The sequence below is a fragment of the Eretmochelys imbricata genome, chromosome 5 (genome assembly GCF_965152235.1).
Source record: "Eretmochelys imbricata isolate rEreImb1 chromosome 5, rEreImb1.hap1, whole genome shotgun sequence".
Taxonomy (NCBI): Eukaryota; Metazoa; Chordata; order Testudines; family Cheloniidae; genus Eretmochelys; species Eretmochelys imbricata.
Window position 1 is genome coordinate 49,174,596 of NC_135576.1, and position 17,478 is coordinate 49,192,073.

Consider the following 17,478-nt stretch of genomic DNA (forward strand, 5'->3'; position numbering starts at 1 on the left):
ACATACGGTGACAGTGAGCTGAGCGGGCTCCATGCTTGCCGTGGTAAGGCATCTGCACAGGTAACTCAGGAAAAAGGTGCGAAACGATTATCTGCCGTTGCTTTCACAGAGGGAGTGAGGGCCTGATGACATGTACCCAGAACCACCCGCGACAATGTTTTTTTGCCCCATCAGGCATTGAGATCTCAACCCAGAATTCCAATGGGCAGCGGCAACTGCGCGATAGCTACCCACAGTGCGACACTCCGGAAGTCGACACTAGCCTCGGTACTGTGGAAGCACCCCGCCAAGTTAATGCACTTAATGCACTTAGAGCATTTTGTGTGGGGACACACAAAATCGACTATATAAAACCGACTTCTAAAAAACCGACTTCTATAAATTCAACCTAATTTCATAGTGTAGACATACCCCCAAGTCAATTAAGACACCTGAGTCCAATTAAGGGCTGCCTGAAACCTGTCAAAATCTCTCTCCTGGTGAAGCAGGGAGAGACAAACTGCTGCAAGGCTGGAGGCAGCAGGGAGATTGGCTTTTCCAGTGTTAGAGACTGTGCTCCTCCCTATAGGCAAGATACCCAAAACCCAGTGCCTGTTTAGGGACAGGACTGACACCCTGGGCCAGCGACAGGACAACACCTGTCCCAGTGAGGAGGCCAGGGAAAGGTATTCCCTTTTTGTTTTGGTGCTTTATAGAGTTGTTCCCCTTTGTTTGGCAGAGGAGCACTCCTCAGGCCTGCTCACAGGCCTACCGGGAAGGCTCTGAGAAAAAACCCCAGAGGGAAGACAGACACATTCCAGAGTGGGAGCTGATTTACCCCTGTCCCTGCCAGAGGAGGGAGCGCTAAGCCCAGCAAGGCCGAAGGGGTGCCCTTGCCACACAGTATAATAGTTGCTGCTAGCAGCCTAGGAATTAATTTTGGAATACCAGGGCAACCATCAAGTACGCAGCTAGTCTGTGAACTCTAACAGTCTGTATTTTACATGTGAAGTTATTGAAACAAGCAGCTATTACTATATTGAAATGTATCTAGAGAAGTATTGCGTGAGAGAAGAGGGAATTAATAATTCCTTTGTATACAGCCTTGGTAAGACTTGTACCATAAAACAACACTAAAAGGATTCACATATGACTCAGAACAATTAGAGTGGCGGGGGAGAGGGGGGGGACGACGCAACTGAGGACAGATACATCTGTTTTATGAAGCAACAGTAATTGCTGGATAGTTACAGTTGCAACTGAGTTGTCATTCTAAGCACTATTTCGAGCCCTTCTCAAAAATCCACAAAGTAACATAATAGACTCAAAATTTTGATAATTAGATCTAAGGTAGAGACAATTGTTTTACAAAATTTGAAGAAAACTGGATAGGGTGTTTGTTCTTCATGACCACACCCTAACTACAGGGATGGTTCAAAGTTAAAGAAGTCTTGTAACATTTTATGCTACTTTGTCACAAAAGCTCCCAAAACAAAAATGCCCCCAGGAGAGAAATGTCTTAGTTTAGTAAACTCCCCCAGTGATCTAATGCCCATAGCCAACATGTCATTGATTAAACATAAGAATGGCCATACTGGTCAGACCCAAGGTCCATCCAGCCCAGTATACTGTCTGCTAACAGGGGCCAGTGCCAGGTGCCCCATAGGGAGTGAACCTAACAGGTAATGATCAAGTGATCTCTCTCCTGCCATCCATCTCCACCCTCTGACAAACAGAGGCTAGAGACACAATTCCTTACCCATCCTGGCTAATAGCCATTAATGGACTTAACCTCCATGAATTTATCTAGTTCGCTTTTAAACCCTGTTATAGTCCTAGCCTTCACAACCTCCTCAGGCAAGGAGTTCCACAGCTTGACAGTGTGCTCTGTGAACAACTTCCTTTTATTTGTTTTAAACCTGCTGCCCATTAAAGTTTAATTTCAAAAAGGTTTTAACTTTTAAATTAGTAATATTGTTATGGAACATCAGTTCTCGGAAGCTTAGCATAATATGTAAAAAAGGTGCTGGAAACCTAAAGTTTTAGCTTTTAAAAAGTAATAAAGCTAGTCCTTTTCCTTGCAGAGAAAGAGACCTCAAGATATACCTCAAATTCTAGCGAGTCATCTTGTGGGGTTGGGGAAGGAGAGAGGAATTTTCCCCCTGAAGTTCTTGCAGAGGGGCTGACTAGGACTCCCTTGTGGGTTTAGCCTATTGAACCTATGCTTTATTAGAGCAAAGGTGAGGTTGCCTTATCACCATGGCCAGCATTGATTGCCCATTTGTCGAGTTTTCCAACAACCACCTTCTTACTTTTTCCCATATCCTCTCTTTATGCATGGAAGGAGTTCCCTGGACAATACCACTACATTATCTTCCCTTAATAGTTCACTTAAACTGTGTGCATTTCAGCACATTTTTGTCAGAAATCGCAAGCAGAAATACTTCAATAAAAAAAAGCTAAAGAGTATTTCTAGTCCAGATGAAACCAGGTCGGACTAGCAATCTTGGAAGAAACTGCTTTCTTGTAAGATCTCCACCTTAATGTCCAATAAAAGAGCTCTACCTATGCATGAAAGTGTTTGGATCTTCTCAAGTTGAACAGCTGAAATGTCTGAGGTGTCATAGCAATAAGCCTGATCCAAAGCCATTTGAAATCTGTAGAAAAACTCCACTGACTTCAATGGACTTTGAATCAGATCCAACATGCATGAAGATAAAGGCATGCTGTAGTGGTCTCAGCACAGGGCTGGGATCTAGGAACTCTTAAATACGGCCCCCTGGCTCTGCTACAAACTACTTCTTTGACCTTGGGCATGTCACATAGCCTCACTGTGCTGCAGTTTCCCCATCTGTAAAAAGGAGGTAATATTCCTACCTTGCAAGGGGAACTGGGAGAATGAAGTAATTTGTAAAGCCTTTTGAAGATGAAAGTCATTGTATATGAGTGGTAAATATCTATAGCAAGAAGTTATATTTTAATTCTCATCTGAACAGGTAATCTACTGAGCAGGCTTCCACAACACTTGATATTTAAGTGCCCTAACAAGACCACCTGGCTCTCCAAACAGTTTGAGACACAAGAAAGGGCTGCAGAGACTGTCCAGGTAAGATCTCAGAGAAGCAAACTTCTGATGCTTGTTTTCCATAAATTCTTGTATAACATGGACTCTTACCACACATGGATTGCAGAGTTAAAAATGCTCTATCCAAACAAGATAAAAGATAGTCATTCAGCCAGCAGTTTACCTCAATCAGAACCACAACAGCATCTGGAAATAGCAGCTTTGGCAGCGAAGGTGGGGGCTCAGACAATAAGAGAGTCCCTATTTGAGAAGGGGAGTCACTTCAGTGATGGAGAGAGCTACAGTGGAAGGTTATATCTGGACCAGGGATAGAGGGGGAAAAAGCTGCCAAGGAAGGAGAAAACATTTTGGGACTGCTCAAAGAGAAGGTAGCAGATAGGAGCCATTAGTGGCTGGCTGAAGGGAGATAGCAGCATCAACAGAAAGGTCAGAGGACCAATGAATAGCAGCAGAAAATGTTGAGACAGAAGGGCAAGAGGGTGTCTGGACATGGATCAGTGACTTGGGTCCATAGGCAATTTTTAAAATTACAGAGCTATAAATTTTCTCAAGGTCTTAGTGCCTTGAGTCCAGTTCAAGGTTTGTCATCAAAGCCTCTTGACAGAACGATGGTACCCAAATTCAAAGGTGCCTCATATTTCCTAGGTACCCTTGCTAAGTTTGTTAGATCAAGTATAAAATACAAATTCACTTGTACTCTTTGATAAGCCAAATTTCTTAAATGTCCATGTTTTTCAACCTCCCATCTTAGGAAAAGGATCAACAGCTTAGACCCTAAAAATAAATTATATCCCCAAAATGATCTAAACATTTAAAAAGAGAAATTAATAGGCAAAAGGTGAAAAGATGTTAGATTAAATACCCAGTGCCATGGAGACACAGAAAGCTATTCCAGCTGAAGCATGAATCTATAGGATTTTCTATAGAGACTGTATTTAGGCAAGTAAAAGTTTTGTTTACCAAAAGGTACAGAGTACCTACAACCTCCACTGAAACATTTGTTTAGGTTTTTAAGAATTGATTTTGGGGTATCTAATGTTAGGCACAAGCTTGAAAATTTTGGCACTCACATTCAAGTGATCTGTCCTAATGCCATTAGCAAAGTCACTGAAGCTAAAACTCCCATGAACTGGAAAGGCAACCTGAGGGCTCTCTCAACTTTGGAGCTTATGCCCCCTGTTCCACAATGGCCTGAAATGTTTTGATCCTTAGAATATGCTGCAAAGAGTAACTTTTGGCATATGTATTTAGGGACATGCTGAGGTCTGTGCATCAGGAGTATTGAGAAGGTTCTTTCAAGCAGTTGTGAAAAGGAGAGATTGTTTGGTAGTTTTGCTGACTTGCTGTTGTCCAGTGCAAGGGCTCTGCAGCTGCTTTGGTTTTTATTATGGACTTTATTTTTTAATTGACAGCAGGACAGCTACAGTTTGGGATAGGTAGCAAGTTTAAAAATAAACTAGGTTAGAGCTCAAACTGTGACCCTAAAAACTGGTAAAGAATGCTCTTTCAGCACTGAACTACTATACTAGAATCTAGTTGTTATAAGGTTTAACATGTACAGGGAAGTTAGGTCAAAGGTTTAATGTTTTGCATAGGCCTTTGTTTTAAATGGAAATGTGAACATGTTTGCAGTTGTGTTGTCCAAGCTGTTCAGAGTAGAGACATGAAGTTCTCTTTGCTGACTGACTATACCTAGTATTGTAATAGTTGTAATCAACATGGCACAGACTGGAGTGATGAAAGTACTTAATAAAAAAATCAGCTCATAACTTCCAGAAACTGGAAATATTTAGTGACAACCTCTAAATGTTTAGGGCAATCAATATGTTAACTTCAAGAGGTAGAGACAACAGAACATGGAATCAGACTGAGTACATACAGAAAAAATTAGAATCTGCTAGAGTCAATTACCACGAACCACAACAAGCGTGCCCCCTCTCACTTTTAGGATCTACTGTAGTCATGGTTTGATAGATATTTGGATAGTCAGTTGACTAATTTAGGACTATCTTATGAAATGTAAGTATTTCCTGATAAATGCCGTGTGCCCTGAACTCCAGTAGACTCAGTTAAGAGTATTAAATCTGCCCAGTAAATTTACAAAATGGACACTTTTACAAGAAAGTTTCTGGCTAGTTCTATAGGCGGGCAGAAATGGTGCTATTCTGCGATGTTCAAGTAAAGTCTTGTGAAAATGGTTCTCCGCTTTGTACCACCTCTTGGAAGTCTCTGCTGAGGAACAGTTCTTCACCAGCATCCTATATCAAATCTTGATTTTGTGCAACACATTCCATCAACCATCTTTATCCCACTGCTCTTCTGATAAGTGCTTTGAGACACTACAGCAGTCCATTATTATTGAAATACCCCATATTTTACTATTGAGAAACTAAATTAGTTGAAGCATGGAAGTGGGATATTCCAGTTTAATGGTATGTAATTGTGCACTGTGAAACAGAATTCCTCCTACATAACGTAGGAAACTAAATTGCAACAATTATTTGAATTCTCAGACCAGACACACACAACTTCTACACTGACTCAAATTGTGGCAGTTGGAAATAGTGGAGAAACTTGTTACAAGTTGCACAATAAAGTCATGGCATGACTTACATGCTTGGCAAGTTACAGAGCCCCATCCTTTCTTGGTTATGAGGAAACAAGACTGGTTTGCTAACAGTTTTCAAAGTCATATTTGGGATCACTGCTGAAGTGTGGTTTTACTCAAAGTTATTCTAAACATGACACTGTACACAGCTTATTTTAGAAAAATAATTGCACCGTAGAAATCCACAAGGGGGGAGGGGGGAGATCTTTTTAGCTGCCAGGACTACATTCTCAACCTCAAAAAGACAAACTAAAGTTCTCTCTCATCCATCACCAGAATAGGCTCACCAATCCAAAGTTTGACTTTCAATTCCACTCCCTACAGAAGTTTAGCACAAGTCAGACAGTAACTTAGTAAACAGCCCTTTTCATATAATCCATTTTAGTCTTAGCCCATAAGAAATGCTACTCAAAAAAACACAAACTTGCCATTAAAGCAAGCAGAGGTGACCAGACAGTTAACAGATCTGTGTTTAAAAACAAACAAAATTTACAAACTCACTTTTCAGAGAACAGCCATTAACTCTGCTGAATCTTTCTCAAACTCCACAGTACAGCCTAGCTTCCCTACAGTAATTATAGTGCTTGGTTAAGTGAAAATTGATATTGGGACAATTTTAGTGATAAAATAATTTTGCTATAATCCACTGGATGGGGTTGCTCCATGTATCTAATTTCTGAACACAAGACTTGACCTTAATACCTAGTTTCCCCAAGTTATCTGCAAACCTTAGTTTTATTACAGACCAATAATATGGATTTCTATCAATCTGAGCCCAAAGCAATACCAGAGTGCAGAAGAAATTTTGATCAAACTCAGCTGGGTCAAAAGAAAAAAAAACACCTGAAACTCAACAGGTATTGTACTGGGCTACAACTATCAGGAAGCTTCACTGCTTAATCATGAGCATTTCAAACGTATGACAATCAACTCTAGAACTAAAACTTTAAGCAGCATTGTTCTGTGACATGGCAATTGGAAGATGCTTTGCAGAGAAGCAAAATCTTCTAGGAATATGATTATTCAACATTTAGGCCAGACTATTTCCCAATTAATATTTTTTTTCTAATAAAAGCCACACTAAACAAGTTTTCAATTTTACATCTTTTATTATATGCCAAAATTCACTAACGCCAGGTTTTTGCTTGTATACAAGTTACTCAGAAAATTAACTGTATAGGCAAAGATTTTGTTAGCAATTTGATTTTATACTAATTTTTAGGTTTGTTCAGTTCAACCAGGCTGCAAAGATAATGTGTACGAGCAATAACAGAAAAGAGCTGCAATGTTCAAGGAGTTTCCAAATATTAGATTTTAGACTATCAGATCAGTAAACATAATACAAAAAATTACAAATAAAAAGTCACAATATAAAATAGCAGCTCATGTAGCTTTTTTCAAGTTTTTAATTTTATTCAGAAAGTGACATTTAGTTCAGTTTGCCTCATTCTTTGAAGCTTCATCAAAATTTTCAACAAGATCTAGAAAGAAAGAAAAGTACACATTGAAACCAAAGCCTCAGTACCTTTTTCACCTTACCAAATATATCAATTCGGACATGATTTTCTTAAAGTCAACATAAATATTTTAATTATGAGATGTAATAGCTTTAGCATTTACAAACAATTTCTACATAAAAATATAAATGCCACATTAAGACAGGTGTAGATGAACTACTAGTATCTTATGAATCCTGTCTTCAACAACAACGAATGCCAGATATAGAACAGTTAACTGTTCTATAACACACTTGTATGGTGGGAAGTGGAGAGGGAAGGGGAGGGGAGGTTTCTTCCGTACCCCCGTGATATGTATTAGGCCAATTCCTTGATGGACACACATTGATAGCATCATCATTTTTAGCCTAGCAACATTAAAAACTGCAGATACTATTATTCCTACAAAATAGCTAAAACACTGGATGAAGCTATAGGCCCATCTAGTCTCATACCCTGACAGCAGCCAGTACCAGATACTTCAGAGGAAGATGTAAAAAATTTCATAGTTGTCCACCATGGAATAACTTGCCCATAGGGAAGTTTAACAGTCAGTGGCTGACTAATCCCCTTACTATTTCTCCATCTCCCCCCCGCCCAATTATATTTCATGTGTGTGATGTTCATTGTCAAACACCTAATCCTTTTTTTAATCCTACTAAATTCTTGGTCTCAATTCTTCATTATGTATGTATTTTGTTGAACAGTAGATCCTTTCATCTGTTTCTATTTTATGTTTGTTCTTACCTGGAACTTCATCATCATCATCCTCTCCAGTAGCAAGTGGTGCTTTTCCATCCACAGCTGTAATCACAAATAATGTACTGTTCATTTTAAATGCTAAGTTTATTTGTAAAAATCTCAAGTTACAAAATTAATTTTTTTTTTTTAATAAAGCCAAAACTGAAGTTTGATGTTAACTTGAAATACATTTTCAGCAGGGGAAGTGGCTGTGATGCAAGTTTATTACATAATTGTGAAATAAGATCCAGCTAGGAGTATATATATTCTTTTGGCTATTTCATTATGTCTCATCAGAAGACAACCAGCACATCAAGGATACAAGAGGACACATGCTACAACTATTTTACTGGTCAACTTATTACAGCAATGTAAGCTTATTTCAATCAACACTGCAAATTAAGTGCCTTGTATGAATAATCATTTTCATCTGCAAATTCAGATGCTGGGATTTTACTCAGATTAAAGTAGCATCTTGATCTACTGATAATTCATTTGTTCTTGGTCTATCCCAGACTCTAAACAATAAGCTACAGAATGCCTAATTGCGCTTACCCTAGAGATCATAAAAGAAGGGAGAGTGTTTAAGGTATTCAGTCTTCCCAGTTCAAATTTTTAGTAATGACCCCACCAATCAATCCTTCCCATGAAAAGTCTGGGACAGTGTGACTTTGCAGCAGATCTCTAAAGTCACTAAATCCTGGCTCTGGGGAACCAAAACAGTAGGTGGGAAGTAAATTCAAGCCCCTGCCTCCCAACCAAATACCAAGAACATCCTGCACCACAAGCCTTCTGCTATTTAAACCAGAAAGGAGGTTGTTCACTCGAGTACTCCACCCCAAGATGAGGGGAAAAACCCATTTGGGGCTTGATAGGTCAGAAAAATCAATATTAAAAACAGGCTACTAAGGAGTCAAACTTTGTAGCTTACATCAGCTGAGCTTATTCACACACAGAGGGGCTCCTTGCATCCACCCAATTCCAATCACAAGTTCCCTCTGTACCACACTCCCCCACCCTCTTATTTTTCAGTGACTCCTTGCAACTCACCCTAATCTCCCCCCCGCTCAGGTCTCTATGCCCCCTGTTACCCACCCCCCTCATCCCACACCAGAGTCCCATATTCTGGCAGCTCCGTGCCCCTCACTCCTCCCCATTCTCCCCCTACGGCAGGGGCTCTTGTGTACACTTCTATTTCTCCCTTCCCCACCTCCACTTATTCCAGCATCCCCCATTCTGCCCCCTTCCCCTCCACATACCAAGTCCCCCATTCTGATCAGATGCAGCACTCAAAAAAGCTAGCACTCTACAGAGAGACTCCAACTATAAGGCCTCCAAAAGCTTAGCCAATGAATTGGAGGAAATCAGCTATTTCAGTCATAAATTGAGCAGTTTTAATAAAACAGCATGAGCAATTCACTTTTCAACAATTACAGATTCCCAAATCCAATAAGCAATATTGCATGGTGGATTTTAAGTAACTGTTTATCAATTCAAAGTTGAAGTGTTTTACTGACTCAAAGTAACATTTTAAACAAACTTTTTTAATATTAAAGAACTTTAAAGTTTTGGTGTATCCAAGATTAGCACTGGGTCATAAAACAGTCAGGGTCCATTATAGTGTCAAGGGGTCCTTTTATTTTTGAGGATTTAGGAGTTCAAGGAATCTTGCTGCTGCTGTCCTGAGGAAACCTAAAAGGATGACAGGAGGGACCTGAACTCCTGGCGAGACACAAATAGGTTGCCCAGCTGCTGAAGATGTTCTGCAGATTCCTCTGGGCTATGGGGAAGCGTAAAGAACCCTCTAGACCAGTGTTTCCCAAACCGCTTGTTCAGGGAAAGCCCCTGGTGGGCCAGGACGGTTTGTTTACCTGCCGCATCCGCAGATTCAGCTGATCACAGCTCCCACTGGCCGCGGTTCGCCACTGCGGGCCAACGGGGGCTGCGGGAAGCAGTGCGGGCTGAGGATCGGCCGAACCTGCAGACACAGCAGGTAAACAAACTGGCCCAGCCCACCAGGGGCTTTCCCTGAACAAACAGCAGCCCAAGTTTAGGGAACACTGCTCTAGACTATCAGAGGGGATTGAGCAACCTCCTCATCCATATCTGAACTAACAGCAGAAAACAGCAGGAGACCCACCACCCTCCCCTGTCCATAGGATAGACAATTACGCCTCCCCTACCCAGAAAAGGGCCATGCTGGAGGAGACTCGATATGTCTACACTGCAATTAGACACTCATGGCTGGCCTGTGCCAGCTGACCCAGGCTCACAGGGCTCGGGCTAAGGGGCTGTTTAACTGCAATGTAGACGTTCAGTGTCAGGCTGCAGCCTGAACTCTAGGACCCTCCCACCTTGCAGGGTCCCAGAGCCTGGGTTCTAGCCAGAGCACCTACACTGCAACTGAATAGTCCCTTAATCTGAACCCCTTAGCACAAGTCAGTTGGCACGGGCCAGCCACAGGTTTTTAATTGTAGCGTACACAACACCCAAGCCATTCACTACCTGACCACAGATATAAAAGCAGCAGGTGGGGCCAGAGAACCGTACAAGCAACGTTCTCACCCCGCCCCCAAACAAATGCCTTAGATTCTGAGGAGCATGAACTGGAACAGGGAAAGCTTCAGCCAGGCTCACTATTGCTGGAAACTGGCTATCGTCCCAACTGCTTGCAAAGGCTTCATCCTCTGAAGGGGCGAGGATAAGCTTGGGCAGACAGTTTGCAATTCCCCTCCAACGTATTTCAAAAGTTCAGCCTGGAAGAGAAGAGCAAGACCAGGAAACCCCTATCTGCGGGCAGTGGGAGATGCCCAGTGACAGTAAAACTAGCCATATTCCGCCAATTCCCTCTCCTCCAAACCCTGCTCCGTAGCAGAAGCACCTTTCTGGGATGAGAGGACCCACCCTCATCTCTGCTTACCTCCTCTTTACAATTCAGGCATATGGCATTGATGGTACCGATCTCAGCCCCTACCTGTGTTAATCCAAGACTACAGGGTGATGACTGCTTTTGCTGCTGGTGGGAGCTGTCTTGCTCCCCTTTTCTCATTTACCTAGGAATTTGGAGGTGGAAGCCTTGATAATCTCTCTCCTTCCCCACACCAACTCTAGGAACTCCCTAATACTGCTTCATTGTCTCCTGGTTACTGAGAAGTCTCGCCAGGCAGACTTACCTTTGCTAAACCAGAGGGGGAGCATGACATCAGAGCTCCTTAGTGCCTCTAAATCCCCTCCTGAAATTCTGTGCAAGTGAACAGGGCCAGTTCAAGAGGAAAAACAAAGCCCAGGCTACTTTAAGAGATAAATGTAAATTAATAGGTTTTCCAGATAAAAATGCGCTAACCTATTTTAATAGATGTGTGCTCAGATTAAGCAAGCTGCCCTAGATCTGTAAAATACATACTAATTACTTTGCTTCCAATTCTTGGTATTTGAGAAACTACATGCAGGTTAAGGGATATATGCCAGTTTCTTATATTTCCCTATATATCATGTTGGAAACAGATCTGCGAACAGGATCTGAGAATTAAGTTTCTCTTTAGATTACATTTATTAGCGTATGGGTGGAACATTGAATTTTTACTTCTGGAGTTCACTGCTGAGATACAAATAAACTGTACAAATCTGCTGAAAAAGTATGTTGAGGTTACAACTTACGTTGCTTGGGTAGAGCCTCTGCCAATCTCCTCAAGCTAGTCAGACTGTCCGCTCCAAGCTGGTTTAAGATGCTGGGAAGCATTTCCGTCAGCTGCTTTGTCTCAGCATGGCCTGTGATAGTGAAAGTGTTAGCAGCCAGAGATGCCTGAACTTTAGGGTTGTTGAAGTGGATGACTGTTCCCTGGTTGGTAAACATATTTACCTGCAAGAAAAAGTAAAATCATATTAAGACAGTCACATTTTGGACTACGACTTCATTTCAATAGAAAGCTTGAACAACTAAGCCTTGTTCAAGCTCAAGGCTTACTTGCAACATTTCTAACAGTTCAAGAGTATACTCAGAAGTAAATATAAACAAACTTCACAAAACTAGGGGTTTTTTTAGGGTTTTGGTTTTTTTAATAAAGCAGTTACCTCTTCAATACCAGAAATGTTGTTGACTCCCAGTTTCTTTAAGGAGAACTGAAGTTTCTTGTCATCTGCTGTAGCTGTTCTGTGGACAACCTTCTTCTTTCTGCGGGCAGTTCCCTTTGTGGAAGGAACATATGTTATATTACAGCAGTTCTCAAATTAAAGAACTCTTATTTCACACAACACTCACAGGGGATGATGATAGTGTCAAGAAGGAAGAACTGGTAAATATGACATCTGTCAACATCAAGGACTAAAGATTTCAAACAAACATCCCATCTTAGCACACTTTAAAGATTTGCCAAGTATACTTTATGGAGAGAGTGTATCAAATCTGCTTTCCAAGCAAACCATTTCTGGAAAGGAGAATGGAAACCTTTCTAGGTTTCTTAAATTATATCCAAATTGATACTTTTATAAACTTAAAATTAAAGGAAATTCTCCGTAATAAGATTTTAAATAAAAGAGGGTACAAGAATGATTTCCTCAAGTTATCAGGAATCAAAGATTACTCATCAAAAAGAAATGAGGAAATACTGTACAGAATCCTAAGAATAAGACACACTACAGCATTACATAGGAATTTGTCACTCAAACAGAGAAACTTTGCCCCAAGCAGATGTTACCTATGTCTGACAGAGATTGGGATCAGTCTTTTCTGACTTGGCAACTCATATTTTGCACCTCATTAAAGGTACTACTGAACTGAGTTCTAGGTCGTACCCATTTACAAAGCAGAAGTCACCAAGAGATGAGTTCTCCCCTTGTTGAGGGCCAACTCCCCACAACCAAACAGCCCTAGATTTGTGATTTGGTGCAGTTATTTGGTAGGGAAGACTGCTCTTCTCCATGTCAAAGAGCAGCATTGCTACTTAATGGCTTCTATTATTTACAAGATTTCAGCATCCCCTGAACTAAAGAGTGCAAAAGCTCATGGCTCTATTAACCGCATTCCTTTTCCTCCCTGAGTCTGCTGTCCCAAACCCTGCTACTCCAGATTCAGGCCAACCAGGTCGAAACAATAAGAAATGGTTTCACATCCATTTAGACATAGTTCCCTCAGACAGTACCGATCAGTGGAAACTGCTGTAAAGAAAAGTTTGGGTGGACATTATGGGCTTTAATCCAATCGAAGCAAAAACCCCAGCCCCTTTTAAAGCTGTGTGTGGAGAAAGGCCCTCCAGGATATGTAGGCTAGTATAGGAAGAACAGTAGTAGCCCCAATTAAGGTGAAACTCTACCACCAAACTGGAAAGGAATCTCAGCCTGAAATGCTTTGCCTGCCTAGAGCCTGAACCCACTTCACTCAGCAATTTGAAAGTCACTGCAACCAGAACAGTGACCTTTCATGTAAGGAGTGATCCAAAAGGAGCTTTCATCAGCCTGTCAGGACTACATTAATATTTCAGAACAAAGGGCCTTTTAATAGGTCTAGAAAGTCATGCCTTGCATGAAACTGACTAAGTTTTTTTTGCAGGTGTCTGCAGAGACACCTGCCAACCTACCAATTCACAATAGGTTAGAATAGGTGTCAAATGCATTTGGATTGATTTAGGTCTTTATGCTAGAGTTGTCTACCATCTGAAACTCAGTTAATTTCCATTAAGTGGATAGCAGCTGCTTTCATCTTTACAGAATTGAAGCCTGTAAAGATTACAGGTCTCGGACACTAAATCCACCTTGATCTTGCTGAGACATGCACAATTCCTGGGGTTCCACCTATGTACTAAAGATGAGTGGCTGCTGCAGACTATGTATGGAATACTGAGAAATACATCTGGCGAACCCTGCCCTAAAATTAAAAAAAAAAAAAAAAAAAAAGTGAAGTGTCCTTGCTAAATAGCAATGGCTACGTTTTAGGCAAAAACTGCAAATTATAATAGTATCGTCAAGTGGCATAATAATCCTGAAACTCCACCCAAATGAATAGAAAGAAATTTTGCTAAAGCTAGATATGGAGCAATTCACTAACAAAGAAGTCTTACAAAACAGCCTTGAAAATTTTCTATACTAGGCACATTCTATTCTTTGCATGATTAGCAAAACGAAGTATCAGAGGGGTAGCCATGTTAGTCTGGATCTGTACAAGCAGCAAACATCCGACGAAGCAGGTATTCACCCACGAAAGCTTATGCTCCAATACGTCCGTTAGTCTGTAAGGTGCCACAGGACTCTTTGTAGCAAAACTAAGTTTTCCCCATGAATAAAATAGTACTTATACCTAATGAGTGGACGAGTATTATTTCGCAATGCTGCAATAAAGTACTTCTGATAGTATTAGATACCATCAAATCCAGTGTATTTTAAAAACAGCAGATTCAGGTACTACCTCTGCTCCAATTCTCCCATGCCAATTTGAGACTAAACTATAGCATCTCTAACATATTAAACTCCATTAGTCTCAGTTATATTCACAAAGCAGCTAGTATGCCTACAAACACACCCAGTTTTGTTGCTTATCAACACTACAATGAGCAAGTTATAATCTGGAACAAACTAGGTGTGCACATGTACGTGACTAGAATAAAAATGTCTATAGCCAGCATTGCCATAGCAGGTTTATCTAGACTAGGTATGTAACCACACACAAGCCTCATTAACATGACACAGCAATTTGTGGCTGAAAGCATTTCTACATGCTTTATAAACCAGATTTATGTAATGACTGTGCTACTTAAATGCTTTCATGCAGAAAAATCATGTTTAGTTCACTATAATCTGCATTTAGAGAGACCACAATCTGAATTTTTTTATTTCTTGGTTCTGCAGCAATTTTATAACCCTCTTCCTTCAAAACAAAAAACCACAAGACTAAGTTTGCCTTTAAAGAAAACTCTACAGATTTGTTCCCTCAAGGGTGGGTACAGCAGATAGTCTTCAACAGGTTCCCTCCACCACTTCTAGTTTTCATATTATGTGCGCACAACAACTGCATATCTCAGCAACGGTAATATGCAGTAGTTTTTTCTTGAAAAATTCCCTTAACATTACTGAAATGATTTAAAATAAACCCAGCTTAAATAGTTCACAGCTATAGATATAAAGTTACATAAAGACTAATTGAAAGGTTTTCATCCAGTCAACACATGAATTCAGAAACGATTTCCCCTGCAAGAGTTGATGACATCACTAACATCTAAACAAGGCACTAGTTCTGGTACTAGTGGTATCAGGTCTTGCAGTAAGACACAGAACCTTTAATCCCTCTTTGCAAACAAAGGACTGACTGGTTTTAAAATGTTGTTTTTAAAATGACATATTTTGTGCCTACAGATTTGTTAATGATTTGGATCTTGTTTTAAAGTCATGGAACTGATACTTCAGGAAGTATGTCATAAAATAGGTCATAGAATATCAGGGTTGGAAGGGACCTCAGGAGGTCATCTAGTCCAACCCCCTGCTCAAAGCAGGGCCAAGCCCCAATTTTTGCCCCAGATCCCTAAATGGCCCCCTCAAGGATTGAACTCACAACCCTGGGTTTAGCAGGCCGATGCTCAAACCACCAAGCTATGGGATAGCTTATTAAGTAGCTTACCTATTCAATACAACGGATACGGGACACATATTATGCTCAAATAAATTGGTTAGTCTCTAAGGTGTCACAAGTACTCCTTTTCTTTTTGCGAATACAGAAAAACCTAGTCAGTCAGAAAACTCGACCATACATATGGGCAATGAATCTTGTTGGGAACGAAATATGGTATCTAGTTTCATAAATGTAATTTTGGTTTATTTTTATGAAAACCCCAATGCCTAAACTGAATGTATAATTTGCTTTTGGAAATCCAAAAGTTTCTTAATATAAGTTATGAACTACACATTTAATGAGAGGCTTGATAAGCCTTACTTTTCCCAGATTTCTCTGAAAAACCAATTAGAAGAATTTCCATTCTATTTTTACTACTGACCTAGAAGAACATAAATACACAGGTAATATGGAGACATAAGGAAAGTAAATTGGATTTGAGAGGCAAGAGACTGTGGGAAAACATATTACTAGTAGAAACAGTACGTTAGATCACATCCATACCTCGCCAAGATAAAACAGTAAGTTTAGATAGATTTAAAGTTCCATGTACGCTTTGGGCCCATCTACATGGAGCAGCTGTGCCTTACCTTTCCCCCAATGCGCACTTGAGCCTGGAGTTTGGCTAGTTTTTCTTGATTCATGATTGTTTCTTTCATCTAAAAAGGAAGGACAGTAGACACTATGGACACGGCTCTGCTCGCTGGGGAGGTCAGCGTCTGCAATGCAGCAGAGGCGCCGGCTATCTCCGGGACAAGGGGAGGCCTCCCTTGCCCCCCACCCCAGGCTTTGTACCGGGGCGAGCAGTCAGGGAGCAAGGCCGCTCGGCGGACACCAGCCGCATCCCGGCGACAGGGTGGGGAACCAGGCAGCGGATTCAGGGGCTCGAGGCCTCTCTCTGGAGAGGGGGGAGAATTTACTCAGCCCCAAGTAACTCCCACAGCCACATCCCGGCCCTTTCCCAGCAGCAAGGCCGCGCCCACGCCGCGGCTTATCGCCCCGCAACTACAGGGCCCCGCGCGGCCTAACCCACCGCTGTCTCCCCCGACTCACAGGCCCGGGCCTGGCGGCGCTCCGCCGAGTACCCTCCCCAGGAACCCCGCTCCCCGGGCCAGCCCCGGGCCCCTTTGTACCTTCCCGGGCGGAAGCGGCACTGTCCTGACAGGGCAGGGAGCGCGGATCGCAGCGCACACACGCGGAGGGGCGCAAGATGGTGACCGGAAGGAAGGAGCTGGGGATGGGCGGGCGACGCGACGCGTCGACTACACCCAACGTCGCGCGCGCGCTCCTCCTATCTCCGCTGTCAGCCCAGGAGCTCGGCGCGCGCTCCCCGCGCCAGGGGAGGGTGACGGCGCCGGCGTGAGCCCCTCCAATGGGGCCTCGGGCCAGCCAGCGCGGAGACCGTCACACAGGTGGGGCGGGTGGGGCCTGGGCCTGGGCCTCTTCCAGGGGGCCCGAGAGCAGCTGGGGTTGGGGCCTAGAGAGCGTCCCCCTCACAGCCCCAGAGATGGCGCGGGGTGCTGGACTGAGCGTCCTGAGAAACCCTTTCTCTGCTGGGCACCTTTGTCAGGTGCCTGCCGCCGCCGCCGCCGCGGCGCGAAACTAGGGCGCCTTTGGTCTGAGTTTTGCCTTCCCAGCTGCTGGAATCGGGATTGCAGGAGAACGGCGGCTCTGTCTCTGGGCACGCGCGTGGGCTTCCTTCTGCATCTCCTTAAACCCTGTTCTCCTCTCTGCTAGAATACAGCTAAACTCTGGCCATGCCTTCCTAGTTACATTGCTAAAACCTTGTTGTTGTCTTCATCACTTCTTCCCTGTATTACTGTGAGCTCTATTCCTCTGGCCTCTGTGCGTGTTATTTTCTAATCTCTTTCATTTTATCCCCAGATACCACTGCTAAAATCATTCTCCTCCTCCAACCTTCCTTCTAACAAATCATCCTTCCCTTCACTCTCTTAATTGCCTGCCTGTATTTCAC

At 42.3% G+C, this 17,478-nt stretch overlaps 1 protein-coding gene across 1 annotated transcript; it reads right to left on the reverse strand.

Moving 5' to 3' along the window:
• Positions 1-6,761: 6,761 nt before the first annotated feature.
• Positions 6,762-16,792, reverse strand: BTF3 (basic transcription factor 3). Its single transcript, XM_077817074.1, has 6 exons — positions 16,637-16,792; positions 16,094-16,162; positions 11,981-12,094; positions 11,567-11,768; positions 7,916-7,972; positions 6,762-7,153 (listed from the first exon to the last, which is right to left on the reverse strand). Exons 2-6 carry the CDS (start codon positions 16,160-16,162, stop codon positions 7,107-7,109), a joined length of 489 nt encoding a protein of 162 aa, XP_077673200.1. The 5' UTR covers positions 16,637-16,792; the 3' UTR covers positions 6,762-7,106.
• Positions 16,793-17,478: the final 686 nt, after the last annotated feature.

Bases quoted from the DNA above. Each gene is read 5' to 3' on its own strand.
- BTF3 (XM_077817074.1), bottom strand. From the start codon at position 16,162: ATGAAAGAAACAATCATGAATCAAGAAAAACTAGCCAAACTCCAGGCT. The intron at 12,095-16,093 runs GTAAGGCACAGC...CCTTCCACAAAG, and splicing joins AAGTGCGCATTGGGGGAAAG to GGAACTGCCCGCAGAAAGAA. The intron at 7,154-7,915 runs GTAAGAACAAAC...CTTTCTTTCTAG, and splicing joins TGATGATGATGAAGTTCCAG to ATCTTGTTGAAAATTTTGAT.